General features: G+C 40.1%; 2 protein-coding genes across 5 annotated transcripts in view; one reads left to right on the forward strand and one right to left on the reverse strand.

The window, feature by feature from the left end:
* The window catches only part of arhgef11 (Rho guanine nucleotide exchange factor (GEF) 11), a 36,367-nt gene extending 23,757 nt beyond the window's left edge, over positions 1 to 12,610 (reverse strand). The window contains exons 1-16 of one of the 3 annotated variants that reach the window (XM_081359724.1): positions 11,430 to 12,610; positions 9,000 to 9,091; positions 8,804 to 8,908; positions 6,678 to 6,727; positions 6,522 to 6,579; positions 6,249 to 6,442; positions 5,306 to 5,377; positions 5,086 to 5,193; positions 4,339 to 4,387; positions 4,220 to 4,257; positions 4,021 to 4,110; positions 3,879 to 3,947; positions 2,420 to 2,524; positions 2,224 to 2,322; positions 2,097 to 2,139; positions 969 to 1,065 (exon numbers count right to left, since the gene is read on the reverse strand). In XM_081359724.1, the coding sequence (XP_081215850.1) occupies positions 969 to 1,065; positions 2,097 to 2,139; positions 2,224 to 2,322; positions 2,420 to 2,524; positions 3,879 to 3,947; positions 4,021 to 4,110; positions 4,220 to 4,257; positions 4,339 to 4,387; positions 5,086 to 5,193; positions 5,306 to 5,377; positions 6,249 to 6,442; positions 6,522 to 6,579; positions 6,678 to 6,727; positions 8,804 to 8,908; positions 9,000 to 9,091; positions 11,430 to 11,464 (1,304 nt within the window). In that variant the 5' untranslated portion in view covers positions 11,465 to 12,610. The remainder of the gene's footprint in view (positions 1 to 968; positions 1,066 to 2,096; positions 2,140 to 2,223; positions 2,323 to 2,419; positions 2,525 to 3,878; positions 3,948 to 4,020; positions 4,111 to 4,219; positions 4,258 to 4,338; positions 4,388 to 5,085; positions 5,194 to 5,305; positions 5,378 to 6,248; positions 6,443 to 6,521; positions 6,580 to 6,677; positions 6,728 to 8,803; positions 8,909 to 8,999; positions 9,092 to 11,429) is intronic. The other 2 variants (XM_081359723.1, XM_081359725.1) reach the window with 2 other exon arrangements.
* Positions 12,611 to 13,192: 582 nt separating this feature from the next.
* On the forward strand, positions 13,193 to 19,976 carry myadma (myeloid associated differentiation marker a). Of its 2 annotated transcripts, none has more exons than XM_081358762.1 (3): positions 13,193 to 13,252; positions 13,668 to 13,848; positions 17,390 to 19,976. In XM_081358762.1, the coding sequence occupies exons 2-3, from the start codon at positions 13,682 to 13,684 to the stop codon at positions 18,294 to 18,296; spliced, it is 1,074 nt and encodes a 357-aa protein (XP_081214888.1). In that variant the 5' UTR covers positions 13,193 to 13,252; positions 13,668 to 13,681; the 3' UTR covers positions 18,297 to 19,976. The 2 variants fall into 2 exon arrangements, 1 of the variants encoding a protein (XP_081214888.1); XR_014029629.1 differs by lacking the exon at positions 13,193 to 13,252 and having other exon boundaries at positions 13,756 to 13,848; positions 17,390 to 18,578; positions 18,909 to 18,933.
* Positions 19,977 to 20,192: the final 216 nt, after the last annotated feature.

The raw sequence follows: 20,192 nt of genomic DNA on the forward strand, positions 1-20,192 counted from the left end.
ACCAACAACACTGTGAAAGAGAACTGATTTAGGGATAGGCAGGAGTGATCGAGTACTTGTTTGTGACAGCAACGATCGATCATGAAAACGATGACCGCCCTTACTTTAAAAAAATATCTATTTCTCTTCATTTTTGGGGTGTGTTTCCCAAAAGCATCGTTAGCAAACTATGGTCGCAAGTTCTGTCGTTGTCAGCAGTTCAGCGAACGATCATTCGCAAACAGCATCGCAGAGTTGTGTGTTTGGAGCGACAGATCTCGACCTGTGGTTAGAAGAAGAGTCTCTAGTTTGCATGACATGTGGACTCAATAACTCCTGATCTTGAGCAAAATAAGCAATCTGACATTCAGTGCAATCTGTGTCTTTAATTAAGAATACATACAAATGTCATTTACGTCTTTTAGTCTGTCAAGAGATTTAAAGTGTAGTTTTTGAAGAGTGCGCGTGTGTGAACGAGCTTTAGTGTGTAAGAACGAGCCGATGACTGAATCTGGAAATAAAGCAAAATAACTGAGAAAAATGAGAAATAGTCCTCATGTCTGTAATATAGCAAAACATCTAGCGTTAATTAGATCTCAAACAGATTCATTAAAAGAAGTTATTACTCCAACACCTGCGTGACATCATTAACCAACGTGGTTGAACGACCAATTTACGACAATGTGGTTTCGGGAAACAGCCATGACTAGCTAGTTGATTTCTTCAATGATGCACTATACTATGGCAGTGAAGCAGCGAGTTACGGCGCTGTACGGGAAACACACCCCTGATTGGTTATTGCAGTGTTTGGGGCGGTTCCTGAGGTCTGATTGGTTATTGCAGCGTTTGGGGCGGTTCCTGAGGTCTGATTGGTTATTGCGGCGTTTGGGGCGGTTCCTGAGGTCTGATTGGTTAGTGTTAGACAGCACGCCTTCCAGACTGGCGAAATAAAGTGAAACTGGATGTGAAAGTCCCACACACACACACACCTGTAGTCCTGAAGCTGGTCCTGGATGTCTGGAAGCACCTGCTGCTGGAGCTCAGAGAGCGGCCCTCGGATGTCCTCCTGCGCGTGGAGACGATTCTCTACACACACACACACACACACACCTCCATCATCATCATCATCACTGCCATCGCTTTCTGTTCAAGAGCTCGGAAAACTAGGGATGGGCATTTCAAGCAAAAATAATATTAGATTTTTTTTTTTTGCTCACCGGTAAAACGGCGTTCGCTCAAATCCCACTCAGACATTACATGTCTCTGTACTGTCTATACGGGTTGTAGTCATTAAAGAAAACGCATTTATTTTCATGTTTAAATAATATTTTTTAATTTCATCTATGTTGATTATGTGAGAAGTGAACAGCATGAGTAAGATAGGATCATTAGATGCGCAGTATATCGGGAGACACATGGAGTGGGTCAGGCATGATTTTGACCATTTCATTAAGTTTTGTTTTGTAGAAAACCTTTCTTTAAAGCGAATTTTCATTTTGTATGAATTGTATGTTAATTTTAATCAGTGTTTTATCAACCAATTGCCTGGATTTAATAAATAAGAAGCATACAGCAGAATATAATCAGGACGTGGAGGCACCCGCGTGATCACTTGCATTGCTCGTGAACTGGAGCGCGTCTCATAAATGAACCGAAACTCAGCGTATAGGCTACTTCACAGGCATGAGAAATATATATAAAGAAAGCTTGAAATGTCTACTTTTAAACATAACAATTCAAGCGAAAAGAAGTGGGCAACTCTCTGCTTATGTAAGCCGTATGAAATGTGCATTTCTCTCTATAGATGGCGAGTCAGCATTGTCAACTTCATCTTTGCAGCCGACACTGACACAGAAAACACTAGTTTATTAATAAACAATTAAAATGTGTCCTTGCTATATTTGACATATTCATAATCATTACTTTTGCCGGTTCTTTGTGACAGCTTATTGGCAGCGTCACCCTCTGGTTACATGAACCGCATCAGCACCAAAACATGGGGTTTTTTTTTTTTAGATAATAATCGCACAACCAATTCAATATTCTATAATTAAATCAACTAATCGAATATTGGAAAATCGTGACTCATCCCTTCTGAAAACAGCACTGAATCTCACCTATATCAGTCAGAATCTCCTCACGGACTTTAATCTTCAGAGGCTGTGAAAAAGCATCAGAAATGGACAGTTAATAATCAGATAAGCATCTGAGTTGGCTGGATCATGTGTGTGACCAGACACTCACGGCGTCGTGGTCCAGGAAGTGTGAGCAGATCTGAGGGGCGAGAGAACGCGCGTCTTTCGGGCTGGAGCCCAGGTACGCCTCCACACACAGGTAGAACAGCTACACACACACACACACACACACACACACACACACACACGTGAGGACTGATGGTTTATTCATACGGCTCATGTAAAGCTCCTGAAGCAGCACTGACCAGTGGGTTGGGGTCCAGGAGTTGACCGAACACGTATCTCATGAACACCGTCATGTGTGCCGGACGACTCTTCAGCAGCTCGATGTCCTGAAACGGCCCGTCCATCTTACAATGGGAGAGAGTTTGAGATTAATCTCACTGGAAACATGTGAATTACAATCCCAGTGTGGCAAAACAGTTTTAACTTTTGATTGTATTATAAGATGTAATTTTAAAAACTAAAACTAGTTAAAAAAAAACCTGCTAATTAATTGAAATAAAGCTTTAATAAATAAAAAAATTGTTTTAACTTTAAACACTTAAATGAGAAATGTTGCTAATTTGAAGTGATGACAATTTATTACATTTTATATTTGAATTGTATACTTTGAATGTACTTCTCTTTTATGAATGCTTTTCTTTTATATTGTTGTATTTGTCTTATTTTTTCTTATTTTGTGAAGCGCTTTGAGATTTAACTTCTAAAGGCGCTAGAGAAAATAAAGTTTATTATTATACTGGCTTTCATTTATGTTTTAAGTTTGTTTTAAGTTTCTTAACGTTTTAGTAATTTTGTTACATGCTTTTATTAGTTTATTGTTTTTATATACATTTTTTATTTTAATTTTGGTCATTTTAGCACTTCAAATTAGCAACATTTCTCATCCTTAAATTTTTTATATATAATATTTAACTTATTTCAGCTTTATTTCAATTAAGAAATAGCAGAATATCCTGAACAAAAATCAACAGGCTAAAGAACACTTTGCCTGTGGTTTAAAAATACTATAGAAAAACTACTAGCCTAACTAATATAAATTTCAACTTTATTACAGACAAGTAAACACTCAGTAATTAAAAAAGAACCCCAAAAAATTAGCAATAGCAAAAAATAGATGCAACTGAACAAAGATACGATTGAAATAAACCGTGTTTTAAGATTTTCAGGTTCAGAAACTGTAAATCAACTGTAAAATAGCACTGTACTTTATAAATAAAATATCCATTACATAGTTACAAAAGATATTCAGTCAAGAACGAGTGAATTTTTGAATGAAATGTCTGTTGTCGTTTGATTAGTGTTATAATAGAGACGGCAGCAGGAATATGAGGCTGCTGTCACTTTAAGAGCTGCACGGATCCAATATACTGATACACACGTACACAGAAAACTGCGAATGAGTCGTTTAAAGTCATTGAAATGCTCACAAAGGAATTGATAAGAGGAATTAACATTTTAATTGTATAACAAGTATCCGATTCCTGACCTCAAGTATTCGATTCCAGAATTGGAATCGATTTTCGATTCCCAACCCTAGAAGTGACATGTTATGAAAAGCAAATCTCAAAATTGAGCAGTGCATGAAAAAAAAACAATGATTCTCGCCTTAATAACTTCCTTTTCATCAACTCACGAACCCCAATTTGAGAAACCCCGTGAAGTATGCAGTAAGACGTTCACCAGTGTCGACTCTCTCACCTCATTGATCGAATACCCATCATCCTCCTCTTCTTCTTCCTCTGGTCCAATGATCTGCGTCTTTCCTCCCTGAACAGACACAAGATGTTCAGACTCAAGACTCGACACCAATCGCTCTACGGGAAACAAGTGTGTGTCTCACCGGGTCGGAGGGGTGTGTGTCGGACCCCTGCCGGCGGAGCAGGGGGTTCCTGAGGAAGGTGGAGGGGGAAGAGAAGGGACTCTCACTCGCCTAAACAGGGGAACAGGGGAACGGGAAACAAACGGTTGGGCGGATCCAAGGATCGAAGGATAGGGGACGTTTGCTTCTGAGGATAATGAAAGAAGCGAATGAAACTCACCTCGACGTCTCCTTCACTGGAGTCTATCGATAACCGACCTGCTCGAAAACAGGAAAGACGACGTTAATAACGAGAACGAATCATATGAGCTCTTCAATATTAACATGCTGAACTCTGACCTTCTCCCGCTGTGAGATAGTTAGCAACAGCGTCAGATCGAGTGCCATCCTGGAAGAGAAGATCGCCGCATTAATGCAGTGATTCGTGCTAAATGACCCCGGATCAAGTCTTAAGTGCATAAATGAACATTTCTGTGTTGTAAATAATTTATTTTGAATTGATATTAGGACATATTCTAATATTAATGAGCTGTAGCTTCCATCCTGGAAGAGAGAAGATCCAGTAATTCGTGCTAAAGGAGCCTCAACCAAGTATTAAGAGCATAAATTAACATTACTGTATTATAAATGCTTTTTTTATTGATCATAGGACATATTCTAATATTTTGAGTAGTGCTGTCAATCGATTAAAACATTTTCTGTGATTAATCGCGATTAAAAACACTTACATTTCAGTTTTTTTATATATTTTATAATGTAAACACAACATAAAGACAGTATATTTTAAATACTTGTTTAATGGCATATTTTTATGAATAGTCAGCATCACTGACACTAATACAGCTACTGATGTCTCATGAAAATGATTTTTTCTCCTACATTTTAAACATTAATTATAGACATTCAACATTACAGTGTAATTGAAAGCTATCAGATTTGCTTGATAGAAGAGTAACGATAGAAGAGTAAGGATAGAAGAGAAACGATAGAATAATGATAGAAGAGTAACGATAGAAGAGAAACGATAGAATAATGATAGAAGAGAAACGATAGAATAATGATAAAAGAGTAATGAACAAATCTCACCACATCCTGCTGGATCTTCACTCTGACTTGATTGGCTCTTCGTTTGGCACTTTCTATTCGCTCCTCTAGAGAAGGGGAGGGGTTTCGAGACTGTTCCTCCAGGAGGTTCTGCACAGCGAATCTCGTTAATGATGGGTTTAAATTTGACATGGCATAACACACACACACACACACACACACACACACACACACACACACTAGAGGAACACTGAACTCATACCTGTAGCTCTGCCTCCTCCTGCTCCAACATCTTCCTGAGGATTTCTGTGGCGTGTTTCTTCACCTCGGGGTCCTGAGAATGACGGAGAACAACATTAAAGTGACGATCTCTATTCAGAGAGAGACACGCAGAACATGCAGACTTGTCTATTTACATTTTAATCTTCTTCAGAGACACTTTTGATTTATTCATCCAAAATGTGCAAAATTCCATTTTTATATCTATTATTTCTGCTATTCAGGGGTGTGTTTGCCGTACAGCGCCGTAACTCGCTGCTTCACTGCCATAGTATAGTGCATCATTGAAGAAATCATAGTCACGACTGTTTCCCGAAACCATATTGTCGTAAATTGGTCGTTCAACCACGTTGGTTAATGATGTCACACAGGTGTTGGAGTAGTAACTACTGTTAATGAATCTGTTTGAGATCAAATTAACGCTAGATGTTTTGCTATATTACAGTCATGGCATCTGAGGAATATTTCTAAAAAAATTCTCATTCTCAGTTATTTTGCCTTATTTCCAGATTCAGTCATAGACTCGTTCTTACACACTAGAGCACGTTCACACATGCGCACTTCAAAAACTACACTTTAAATCTCGACAAAATAAAAGACGTAAATGACATTTGTATGTATTCTTAATTAAAGACCCAGATTGCTTTTTTTGCTCAAGATCAGGAGTTATTGAGTCCACATGTCTTGCAAACTAGAAACTCTGCTTCTAACCACAGGTCGAGATCTGTCGCTCCAAACACACAACTCTGCGATGCTGTTTGCGAATGTTCGTTAGAACGATGGTTTCGGAAAACACCGACTCGTTTAACTGCTGATAACGATAACCACAGTTTGCTAACGATGCTTTCGGGAAACACACCCGTTAGATTATTCCACATCTACGTCTATTTATTCTAGCCTTCAAAAGTCTTAAAGCCATGATGCACCTGTAATGGTTTGGGTCCTGTGATTCTCTGAGTTGGGGTACTACTTCCTGTGGGAGGAGTTAGAGGAGGAGGCGGGGCTTCCCCACCCAGTGCTGTCCTGTGATTGGGCAAGAGGTCAGTGGGGAGGGGCTGAAGCGGGACAGACCCGACTAAAGGAGGCGGGCCCTGAAGAGTCAACGCCACATACGTCCCAGCTATCAGAAGAAGAGAACACACATCAGACACGAAACGCTTGAAACCTTCAAAAACAAGATGATCGACCACGAGACTCACATTTGATCATCTTTACTACTTCCTGATGAGACATGGACGAAACCACCGAACCATTGACCTGAAAAGCAAACAGAAAGGACAAATATGAAGTTAGTTATTAATTAAATTAGTATCACTAATGATTCACAATGTCAAAGCGTGCTGTAGCTGGAATACCTTAATGATCCGGTCTCCTTCCTGAACTCCTGCTTTGACCGCTGCTCCACCTGAGAGGCCAAAGGAAGCAGGTTTGACTGTCATTATCTGACTGGGTGGATCAACATACATTACTGTTCAAAAGTTTGAGGTCAGTGAGATTTGACTTGTGTCTTGTGCTCACCAAGGCTGAAATTATTTGGGGGAAAAAATACAGTAAAAACAGTGAGATAATATTATAATTTAATTTAACTTATCTTGTGTAATGTATTTTAAAATGTAATGAATTCCTGTGATCAAAGCTGAATTTTCAGCATCATTACTCCATCTGACCAATCAGAGCAGAGTAGACCAATCACAACAGACTGGGTCATCTGACCAATCAGAGCAGAGTAGACCAATCACAACAGACTGGGTCATCTGACCAATCAGAGCAGAGTAGACCAATCACAACAGACTGGTTCATCTGACCAATCAGAGCAGAGTAGACCAATCACAACAGACTGGGTCATCTGACCAATCACAGCAGAGTAGACCAATCACAACAGACTGGGTCATCTGACCAATCACAGCAGAGTAGACCAATCACAACAGACTGGGTCATCTGACCAATCAGAGCAGAGTAGACCAATCACAACAGACTGGGTCATCTGACCAATCAGAGCAGAGTAGACCAATCACAACAGACTGGGTCATCTGACCAATCACAGCAGAGTAGACCAATCACAACAGACTGGGTCATCTGACCAATCAGAGCAGAGTAGACCAATCACAACAGACTGGGTCTTCTGACCAATCAGAGCAGAGTATACCAATCACAACACACTGAGCCATCTGACCAATCAGAGCAGAGTAGACCAATCACAACAGACTGGGTCATCTGACCAATCAGAGCAGAGTAGACCAATCACAACAGACTGGGTCATCTGACCAATCAGAGCAGAGTAGACCAATCACAACAGACTGGTTCATCTGACCAATCAGAGCAGAGTAGACCAATCACAAGAGACTGGGTCATCTGACCAATCACAGCAGAGTAGACCAATCACAACAGACTGGGTCTTCTGACCAATCAGAGCAGAGTATACCAATCACAACACATTGAGCCATCTGACCAATCAGAGCAGAGTAGACCAATCACAACAGACTGGGTCATCTGACCAATCAGAGCAGAGTAGACCAATCACAACAGACTGGGTCATCTGACCAATCACAGCAGAGTAGACCAATCACAACAGACTGGGTCATCTGACCAATCAGAGCAGAGTAGACCAATCACAACAGACTGGGTCTTCTGACCAATCAGAGCAGAGTATACCAATCACAACACACTGAGCCATCTGACCAATCAGAGCAGAGTAGACCAATCACAACAGACTGGGTCATCTGACCAATCAGAGCAGAGCAGACCAATCACAACAGACTGGGTCATCTGACCAATCAGAGCAGAGTAGACCAATCACAACAGACTGGGTCATCTGACCAATCAGAGCAGAGTAGACCAATCACAACAGACTGGGTCATCTGACCAATCAGAGCAGAGTAGACCAATCACAACAGACTGGGCCATCTGACCAATCAGAGCAGAGTAGACCAATCACAACAGACTGGGTCATCTGATCAATCAGAGCAGAGTAGACCAATCACAACAGACTGGGTCATCTGACCAATCAGAGCAGAGTAGACCAATCACAACAGACTGGGTCATCTGACCAATCAGAGCAGAGTAGACCAATCACAACAGACTGGGTCATCTGACCAATCAGAGCAGAGTAGACCAATCACAACAGACTGGGTCATCTGACCAATCAGAGCAGAGCAGACCAATCACAACAGACTGGGTCATCTGACCAATCAGAGCAGAGTAGACCAATCACAACAGACTGGGTCATCTGACCAATCAGAGCAGAGTAGACCAATCACAACAGACTGGGTCATCTGACCAATCAGAGCAGAGTAGAACAGTTCAAACAAACTGTTTGATGTACCGATGTATATTAAGAGAAGTGTTTTTTTGACCTTTACCTTTAACACAGCATAATAGGTTAATGCATCCTTGTTGAATAAAAGCATTTAAAAAAATAAAAAAATAATACAATTCTTACTGCAAACTTTCAAAGGTTAGTTTAAGTGAGTGTGTGCGTTACCTGGCCGAACATTTTGCACTAGTTTGATTCTCTCGCCACACACGGTGAAGCCAAACCCCAGATTGTCCCTCTGCACAACCACACATCTTTGGACTAAACCCGTCCCTGTGAAACAAATGTCATTACTTTCATGAATAAAGTCATGTCATATAATTATTCCTGACTTTTGCATATGTATATGTTTGTCTAGCATTACCTGTGTTGTCCGAGGAGAGATCGGACAGTGTCTCCCTCTGCTGGCCAGGAGGAGACCTGCGCTCTGAGTCTCCTAGTGTCAAACTGCTCAACCTAAAACAGAGGAACAATGAGATGCCAAAATTAATACAAGCGTGAGGGGAAGAATAACTAGAGCTCCAGGGAGAACTAGACAAAAGCAAGGACATCCGAAGCAGGGAAGGAAGTTCATTGGACGTTATAGATGCACAATGCAAAATAAAACTGAAAGTTGGTGATTTTAATGACACCGAACCAAAAGTGAAAGGACCTTGCACATATTTCTGAGTTTCACACCAGTACTGGCATTACAAACAGTGGTTAACCGATACTGTGTTTTCAATGTGCAATGCAAACATCGATGTCTTGAGAGAATATATTATATAAAAAAGGGTATAATAACTAAAAATATTTACAAAAAAATAAAAAATTCAAGCATTTAAAAACAAAACATGCGTCATTCATTGACAGGGATATTAATCCTGGTCTGCCACTAATTATAACAGAACATTAAAATAAAATCAGAAAACTCACCAAGCAGCAAAAGGACTTAAAGGACGCATGGAAGAGAAAATGAAGGTGTTACAGAAGAGAAAGAGAGAAACGCAAAGAAAGAGCAAGTACACAACATGAGACGGACAGCAAATCTGAGTGAGAAAGTGAACGACGTGTGAATGCTAGAGTTTACGGCCCATGAAACTCCTCCTAAATAAGCACACAGTGAAAGAGTCGCGTGTGTGTGATTGACGGCTCAATTAACATGTCTTGAGACAGTGAAATAGTGAACATTACTCAAGCGCGTATATCATCTGGCACCGGAAATCTGTGGTTAATGACTGACAGATGGCATGTGTTCGGTTTCACTTTGGTTCATCATACCTGGGCAGGTGTGTGTGTTTCTTAATGGCTGCCCTGCAGTCACATGACACAAACAGGAAGTGGACGAACAGGAAAAACACGTGAATGGGAAAGAGAAATCAAGAGCTTGAGACAGAGAACAAGACACAGACACACATCAAAACATAAGCACAGAAAAGACTGATATACACACACACAGACAATGTGTGGACGTGGTCATAATCGTATGAAGCGAAACGTCTGTCACAGAGTGACTCCATCATTCACCAGTAAACAAACACAACGCTTGTAACTGAGGGTAAAAATAGCAACAAGGCAAACTAAGACACACTGGATGAATGGAAAAGCCTGTACTGTTACACTGGAGATATGAAGGAAGCAGCAACTTTAATGTTACCTTCAGAGCGCACAAAAAAAACCCTGTGAATTTCGCCAGTATTTTCACTGTAAACCATAAAACACATAACATACTAAAGCATCTTTGGTGTTTCTATGGTTTCTACAAAATAAGACCGGAAATTGAGGGTAACGCGGGTATGGGCGACGCACACACACGACCCGTGTCCTGGTTAAAAATGCTTATTTCTCTGTATTTAAACATTCTCAGAAACATTTGGGATAATGTAAGTGCACAAATCAACAAAATATATAACATTGTTCTAGTGTTTTTTGGATATTTTGGTAACACTTTGCAATAAGGTTCATTAGTTAATGTATTAACTAACATGCACTAGCCATAAGCAATACATTTGTTACTGTATTTGTTAATCTAAGTTAATAAAAAAAATCCAGCTGTTCATTTTTCTGGTTAGTTCACAGTGTAACTAACCTGATATTAAAAGGCACACTATGTAAGATTTTTGGATTAAAATACTTGTAACACTTTACAATAAGGTTCATTAGTTAACTTAGCATTAGTTAGCATGAACTAATAATGAACTGCAATTATACAGCATTTATCAATCTTTGTTAATGTTAATTTCAACATTCAACATTTACTAATGCTTTATTTTCGGGTTAACATTGGTCTACCAAAAATGTTTTCCTTAGTCATGCTTAAATGAATGTTCTCAGATCAATAGAAATGAATGGTCCACTCAATACGTACACTTACATGAGAAAATCAGGTTTATTTTGCAAGAAACGGGTCGCTTAATGGGCGCCGTCATGTTGAGATCACGTGATCAGCTGAATACTAACACATTATGTTATTGGTAACCATTAATTGTTTTATTTGACACTTTTACGTGATGCTATATCCACACTGCTGGGTGCATTTGTGACATAAAAATGTCAGTTTTCACAGATAATAATGCTATTAAATAATGCTACTCTTGGTGAATACGCTTGACTGTATGTTAGCGCTCTTGAAACGCCGCTCGACCAATCAGATTACAGGACCGTAAATATTACTATCAAACATGCTAACGGTATTATTCCAATCGTATAGTCGTCTTTTAGTTTTTGTCTTGTAAAGCAGAAATAAAACAATGAGCACATTGACATAAAACAATCGCAATAGGTCAAAAGGTCGTTAAAAACATAATAAACTCACCTGTCCAGCGTGGAGGTCGGTTGTCGGACACTCATGGCTGCAAACCGTCAGAGGTCTGTCCGATTGTTTGTGTAGTGATTTTATGTCAGTTTGAGACCATTTCATTAGTGTGTGTTAGTTGTATTTCCTCTCCTTGTATCTCCGCTCCTTAGGGTGAATGTAGTCCTTTCGTCACGTCAAGGGTCAAAGTTCAACACAGTGGTCCTCCTCACCAGCATCGTCCCGTTTAATAAACAAACTCGAAAACCTGTGAAATAACTCCAGTACTCGTGTCAAAACAACTGGGAACATGCAGGATCAATACGCCACATTTCTGTATTATCTCTGAAGCCTCCAGTTGGTGTCCTGAACACAGATTCCTGAGGACTGAATCATATTTCTACTTTAGGGTCACATTAATAAAATAAAAAACATTAACAGATTTCACCAACTTTGCACACATCCATGCAGTCTTCAAACCCAGATGAGCAGAATCCGCTATTGTGTGTCTTCGACTACAGTGTTTAAAGGGTCACTATGATTCACAGTCACTTGGTCCTTCGGCTCTCAGTGTTTTTTTAACAAGGTTATTCTGGTCTTTGAAGCTCATGATCTCAACGCAGTGCAAGTGAAGCTTATCAGAACCACACAACCCACAGTGATAGGAGAGAAATAAAGTGCATTTTAAACTAATTCATAAGCAGCAAGATCACAGTGGTGACAGTCAAATCCCTGCACCATCAATGCACTCAAATAAACAGCTACTATAATGATGTGCAATGCGCGAACATATATGATATCCTTGCGTTATTGCTCGGCTCGATCCAGTTCGCTTCCAGTGTGCGCGAGGCCTTCACGCGCGTGCTTCACAACGCTAGCGCGCGCGTTGTTGTGCAATAATAACCCGATCCAGACGCGATCTTCTGCACTGTTTATGCCGATAAACACGCATTGGATCGCTTTCGTTATGAGGTGCAATTATTCCCCGAATTTTGGCGATTTGCACACGCTCGTTTTGTGGCCAGCGAGATTCATTGTGGGTTCCGTAACGACTTGAATCTTGTGCGGTCACGTCTTTTAGCGTCAGTCTCTTGCTGTATGGACGTTTAAAGTTGATATCCTCTCATTGTTTCCAAGAGATGTGTGATCGGCATGTCTTTAAATGGAGTGTTATCCCAGTGTTCGAGCGTTCGCCATTCCGGAATAATACCCTCATCCTTGGGTTTATGTTTGGCTACTGGGAAGGCAAACAGACTCGCGCTCGCCCCCTATCGGTTGGATTCTGGTACTGCGCGTGAAATCCGTCCTCGAGTCACTAGAGTTACTGGAAAAACAAGGCAGGTTTAACTGGAGGGAAAAAATGTAGAAGGTATTTTTACTCCTAAGTTGTACATTTCTCAAAGATACGACATATAGCACTGAATTAAACATGAATTTATGTAAGAAATTCAGGAACCTGTAAATGTGAAGGCATTAAAAGTAATCATTCCCTGACCGGGAATCGAACCCGGGCCGCGGCGGTGAGAGCGCCGAATCCTAACCACTAGACCACCAGGGAACTGCTGTGCTTTACTCAGGCGATCATATTTGTTTTTCCATAATCACATTGTGGCAGGTTTTTATATGTTTTATTGGTTTTATTATTATTATTATTACGTTTTTTTTTTCTGAGGAACATTTCTGTAGCTAAAACTAAGGCAAGTTAAAATCAGTAGATTCTGTAAACTCGCGAGAAGTCAGTAATGTTTGGAACACGTGATCATTCGTAATGTATGTGTGTTGTCACACTGAAAATGAACCACAGACAGGCTACAACGAAATGAATGAATCCTGTTAAAACTGTTGTAAGTCTACTCGCAACAACATAAAACGTTAGGTATTTTTTTTCTCATTTTCATTATCATTGTATACAATCTATTATTGGAACATCTTGTCCCGAAACATATTTACTTAAGATTATGTAGCGCCCAACCTCAGTAACGGGTTTCGATCATCGCAGAGAAAGCTGACAATACCACTCAGCATTTACTGAGTTTCCTCAAAAGACAAAATAGTATGAAAATTAGACAAAATAATAGTTGTTGTTTTTTTGTTTTTTTTTTGTCTGTATACAATTTATGCTAAAATATATACTAAATACAATATATTAAATAAATTAAAAAAAAGATATACAGAAAAAAAAGAGGAAAATATAACATAATGAAGTGCTAAAACCAACATGCATCTAATTTTAGCATAGAATTCCCTTCTCTGGTCTAGACTGCGTGGGTCAAATGATAAGAGAAATGCAGTACCTAATTTGGAAGAAATGGGCGTGGAGGAATGAAGTGAGTCCCGTTAAAGAAGAAGAACATCTGGGCAGCGTCACAGGAGAGGGTTTCGATCTCCACTGTGATACAAACTGGAATAAAGGGGGAAAGTTTTTCTACATAAGTACAAGGTATGTCTATATCGTTTTGTTTTCTTCTTTTCTGTTGGGATTTGCGTTTGCATTGATCTATAATCAGTAATTAAGGGTGGAAATTGTGTTTTTGTATACGGTACATTTCAGCTAGAGGAATGCGCCTCATTTACATAAACACACGCTTTTGTGAATATAACAGTTACTGCGTTGGGTTTATATGTGCGTAACGTTGTATATTGCGTACTTTTTGAACCGTGTGCAACTTTTAAGCGTTTTTTAACGCATTACGTAGGCTAAGCAATAAAAGTATGAATTTCGAGGTCGCTGAAATCGCTAAAAGCAGAACGTTTGTTTTTTCCCCGAAAACGTTTGGTTCACTATTAAGGTCTCAACCTCATCCGAACCATAACCCAACAACCACACCCCTCACCACATCCGCTAGAAAGATGGAGAGAGAAAAGAAACATTCGCTCAGTGTATAGACTGCGTAAATCAGTAAACTATCAGAGATGTAGGCTTCTACAGGTTTTAAGTCATTATCAACGGCTTTAAAAACTTTTTTTTTTTCATTTATTTTTGTGTTTGCTGGCTCTGCTTGCGTCTAAAATGCGTAGTGAAATGTGGCGGAAGTGACCTGTAGCTGAGTCACCTCCGCTTAAAAGGGGTTGGCTAACTTGTTAGATATATGTTGAAGTATTTACTTGAGTTTGGCCATGATGTGTGAAGTGTGGTGAAATACTAGATCTATAACTGCAGCTCTTAAAGGAACACTCAAAAAATGAATCATTCCAAACCCATGACTTCATTTCCTCAACAGAAGGAGATCTTGAGCAATGTCCTGGCTGTACTTTTGTAGATGTAAATCTGAATTATTATCTGCTGAACTTGGCGTTACACGGTTTAATGTGTGCTAGTGTGGATGAGGTTTGGGAGCTATGGCGGAGCAGAGGGGAATATGTTTAGCAAATAACATTAAAAACATCATTATCATCTTAAAAAGCTGTCGTTTGTCTTTAGAAGACTTGTAACATAGCACACAAGTCAGATAGACATCTTGTGCAATGCATCTCACTGTCATTGTGTGTAAAACAGCAGGTTGGACATTTGCACAATTGATTTCCTTTTCTGTTAAAGTCTCCATGAAATCAAAAATAAAGTTTTTTTTTTTTTTTGGGCTTTTAGTATGAATGTTAGTCTTACGGTTAGCCTATCTGTGAGATAGTTTTGCTCCAAAACAATGACAAAATTCACATTTATAAGATACAAAAACCTATTCTACATGGTGAATGGCACAAAGTGCACTATATAGGGGATAGGAACGATTCAGACAGTGTAATTAAAACACAAAACGTATTAGACCCATTTGAATTCTGCACAGAAAGCTGTACTTTTAAAGCCATATGGAGGAGATTAGGAGGAGAAACGGTTAGCCTAGAGATTAGGAGGAAACTGCGGCTTTAATGAGCTCAACAGCCCTCGCTGAGCTGTGATATTATTAACAAAATGCTATTAGCTATTTAAAAAAAAAAAGGGGAATCGTAGTTGATTCGTACGGATCAGGCCCCACGGTTCGGCACACATGTGATTCGAGGATTAGCTAACTGCTAAGTTTAACCATCATAGAGTGAAAATGCATAATTTAGGTGTGTTTTGTCTTGCCAATTTACACATTCAAACAATTTTAAGAGACTTGCGCGTTATCTGAGCTACTCTTTCGCGTTTCCTTGCCCTTGAACGGACACATACACACATAATTATGTCAAAATACTCGTCTCGGCAAGTATTCTCTCGGTTATGTCATGAATGAACAGTTGAGAAAGAAACCCAATGTTTTTAAGTTTATTTGCTCCGTGCATTCGGTCTTAAACTGAAGCATGTTAATAAAACTAAAACATATTAATGTATTAAACCCAAGTTTTTATAAGCTGTCAGCCCCCAAAAAACAAGTGTTTAAGGACACAAAAGTGGATGCAGGCAATAAGACGTGAAGCATCAGCTGGAAGAATGGATAAATTGTGGGATCCTGACACTCGGTATGCACTAAAAATACACTGTGTGCAGTAAACATTTTCTCACTGTAAGTCAAATATCCAAATGTCAGTTTATATATTAGCCCTATATTTCTGTAAGCTAAGCTATCCTGTAATATGACATGTTGCGCTTGGTCTCAATTCCCTGTATCCACTTCTGTGTCCTTAAACGCTCGTTTTTTGGGGTCGACAACTTATAAAAACTTAGGCCTAGTTCTGTGGTTTTAGCTTGTTTGCTGTACACCTTGTCACAAAGCAGCTTTTAGGCATTGTTTTTTGTTATAAGTCAGAAATGACAAGGAGGCAGTTTTACGCAATACAAAGTCAATGGAGACGGCTGGGTTGCCCCCCCCCCCCATCCCCCGGTGTGGGCGTGGCCTAAATGCACTCTGTCTCTATGCAGTGAAGTAAAAAGGCCACACAAGCTCCCCTTAAAAGTGTTGAACCTCCCAAATGGGCCACATGTTTACACAACCAGGCAGTAACATGGAGCATGTCAAATCTGTCAGCCAAAACATGCTTTGTTGATTCAGATGGTCCATCTGTCTCTCTTTTTGTCCTTTGCAGAGTCACCAGAAGCACCTTCATTTGACACATCATGCCTTTGGTGGTCTTTTTTCTGTGTAGGACTGTGATATGAAGAGTGTGCAGAGTAACATATTATCAACTGTGTGAAAGTGAACGGCACATAACAGGCACTATAGCGGTATAAACATGAATATCTATGGGTTCAATATGCGTCACATGACTAAACTTACATCATCGTTTTTTTCAAATTTATCCACTTTGGAGAGCGTTTTCAAAAAGCTTCAGTGTTAGTGTCTCAGTGTTAACGGAAGGCCAAAACGGAGAGAAAAAGATGTGTGGACAAACCCTAAGTAGCATGATCAGCGATTAGAGCTTGTAAAATCTGTCAGCCAATAGACCAATTTCGAGCCGACGTCACAGTTACGTCACAGCGCTAGCTGGAGGCAAAACAAAGGGAAAACTGGAGGCGGCCAATACAAACCAGCACAGATTCGGCTACATAATAAGGAACTTAAATTATTATTATTATTATTAAATGTCATCTTGTTGTGTTGTTGGGTGAAAGAATCAATGAAAAATGAGTATGCTGTATCTGGAATTTTTATTTCTAGAAAATATTCACATCATTAAAATTGCACCGTAATGTCATTGTCGTCTTCTTTGCACTGGCTAGGCAGAACTGCAGATCCTGTCAGATCGTCCATCCATTGACTGAGCGCGTACGGGTCGGCCAATCTGGTTTCGTCCGTTAAAATTAACTTTAGCCAATAACAATCACGGTCCTGGACAGTGAGTGACCTTGCACATTAAGATAAAATCGGATTTTTTCCAGTCATTGTTAAAAAACAAGCTAACAAAACTTGCAAACTAGCGTTAGTGAAGCGGCCAGAGGGATCGTTCTGCCTCCAGCTAAGCTCCGCCCACAAAAAAACATCACCATGTTTACTAACTGAAAAGGGGTCTATAGCATGCTCTGTTGATTCAGATGGTCCATCTGTCTCTCTTTTTGTCCTTTGCAGAGTCACCAGAATCACCTTCATCATGCCTTTGGTGGTCTTGAAGCCGTCCCGTTTGATGTGGGCGCGTTTGGCGGCTCTAGTGTTCACTTGTGTGGCATTCAGCGTGGCGTCCCATGGAGGGGGGCTCACCGGCGGGACGGCCGACTGGAGCGTGTTCTGCTGGGCTTTCAGCTTCGCAGGAACCCTGCTGGTTCTCCTGGTGGAGATCCTGGGTCTGCAGTCTCGCGCCCCCGTGTCCTGGAACAACTTCCCCATTACGTTCGCCTGCTACGCCGCGCTCCTGTGCCTGTCCGCGTCCATCATCTTCCCGCTCTACTTTCTGAAGGGCTACACGTATCCAGGCGAGGTTCGGGATCACAGAATCGTCGCCACTGTGTTCTCCTGCCTGGCCACCGCCGCTTACTTCGTGGAGGTGTGTATGGCACGGGCGCGGCCGGGAGAAGTCGCCGGTTACATGGCGACGGTTCCGGGTCTCCTGAAGGTTTGCGAGACTTTTGTGGCCTGCGTCATATTTGTGTTCGTCAGCGACCCGGTCTCTTACGACAGGCACGCCGCTGTGAAGTGGTGCATGGCCGTGTACTGCATCTGTTTCGTGATCTCGGCAGCCATCGTGGTGTTGTGCATCGGCGAATGCACCGGGTGCCTTCCGTTCCCGTTCGCACGCTTCCTCTCCGCCTACGCTCTTCTGGCGGTTCTCATGTACCTCACCGCCACTATCATTTGGCCGGTCTTCAAGTTTGACAGCCGTTATTTGGGAAGCTCGAGGCGACCAGACGGATGCCGAAACTATCACGGTTTGTGCCTGTGGGATAAAATGGTCGCCGTGGCCGTTCTCACCGCGCTCAACTTCCTGATTTATCTGGCGGATCTGGCGTATTCTGCCCGGCTGGTGTTCGTCACGGCGTAAGAGAGATCAAACAATCAGCTTTTCCTGGACATTGAGCTTTGAAAGCCAAAGATTTTAAATACAGTGTTTCAGTGAGTTCAGATGCAGGAGGAAACGGTGAATAATGGCGCGTTCAAGTCATGTCGGAAAGATCGTTTTTATGAGTTAAATGCATATAAACGTCACGGCGAAGTCGTAATTACGAGTGGGAAACAGTGTTATTTTAGTATATGAAGGAAAATTGATAGACTAATGAAATCCGGTATTTTCTTTGAGCATGAGTTGAGTTTAAGAGTCGGGGTCGTTTCAGTAAGAAGCTATGCAATGAATGCAGTGTGTTTATTGAAGGTAAATTTGTTTAAATTAATTACTTTTTCATAGATTGAAGAAAAATATTTAAATCAAAAACACACCTGATACTCATTCTTTATTAAAGGATTAGTTCACTTCACTGTCAGAAAGATCGTATTTACGAGTTACGCATATAAATATATATAACGCATATAAACGCCACGACACGGTTGTAATTACGAGTGGGAAACAGTGACATTTTTTTAATATTTACTAGTAAGGAAATTCAGTATTTTCTTCAGTATTATCACAGAGTTTACGAGTTTGGGGCGTTTCAGTAAGAAAATATGCAATGAATGCAGTGTGTTTATTGATAGTAAATTTGTTGAAATTAAGTACTTTTTTCCCTCTTTACACTAAAACTAGCTAAGTATGTCCAAAATAACAATTACGATATAATATACACTGCCCGGCCAAAATAGTCACTGTTTGGATTTAAACAGGCAAATGCTGAAGAGTCTGTGATTGGATCATTATTGCAGTGATTATTATGTTTCTAGCATGTTATATATGTGTCTACAGTTCTTCTAACCCTAATTGATGGAGTTTGTAGCTTTTCGTTTCTTAAACAACCAGACACATCATGGCCATATTCCAGGATGACAGTGTCAGGATTCATCAGGCTCAAATTGTGAGAAAAAAGATTAATTTTCACACATGAATTGATGAGTCCAGAGCTTAAATTCACTGAAAGTCTCAGGGATGTGCTGGACTCTTGCATTGTCAATACCAGATCTTGAACAAAAATTGATGCCCATCTTATTGGAAATAACATCACAACATGTATTTACATCAAGAGGTGCATCAATTTCTCTTAAGCATTTGCCTATTTAAATCCAACCAGAGACTTGTTTCTTGGCCGGGCAGTTTACAATGATAAATGAATCACTTTATTAATCAGAAGTAGAGTTAAAAATCTTTGTAAAAAAAGGTTCATCGTCATCTTGCTCCGACCAAAGTGATTTAAACACACCTGACGTCGTAACTTCCTAACTCATAAATACGAACTTCCCAGGAGGACTTGAACGCACCATAAGATTGTACTTTTAATGTGATTAGTGCGTTTTCTGATTGTACCACTGCTGCCTTATTATGAGTGTATTGTGTTAATGTTGCCGTGTTCAACTACTGTACTTTTTCTTTGCTGTTTTACGTGACTTGAAGCGTATTTGTTTGTCATATAAGTGTTATCATTGACACATGACATCACAATAGTGTTTCCGCAGGTCAAAGTTCATGTGTTATAATGAAAGCGAACAATCCCAGAGCAAACATGTTTTTATGTTATTTTCTATGATATTCAAATAAAGTTGCATTGTGATATGTAAACAAGTATGTATTCTAATTTGCATTTTGTTTATTGGTTTTGGGGTTTTCAAGTTAACATATATTTGTGAAAGTCTGTTTCAAGATGTTTAAGGCATCAGATATGTATCAGACAAAAAAAACTGTTGCAGCTTATGGTCTTCTAAAGAAATACATTATTAAGGCTTAACTGTCCACAAGCTTCCAGAATTAATTATCAGTTATGTGTTTAATTAATATAGTATTTATATAGATTAAATT

Source organism: Scardinius erythrophthalmus (assembly GCF_964197995.2).
Source record: "Scardinius erythrophthalmus genome assembly, chromosome: 2".
Lineage (NCBI taxonomy): Eukaryota > Metazoa > Chordata > Actinopteri > Cypriniformes > Leuciscidae > Scardinius > Scardinius erythrophthalmus.

Bases quoted from the DNA above. Each gene is read 5' to 3' on its own strand.
- myadma (XM_081358762.1), top strand. From the start codon at position 13,682: ATGATAAGAGAAATGCAGTACCTAATTTGGAAGAAATGGGCGTGGAGG. The intron at 13,849-17,389 runs GTATGTCTATAT...TGTCCTTTGCAG, and splicing joins TTTTTCTACATAAGTACAAG to AGTCACCAGAATCACCTTCA.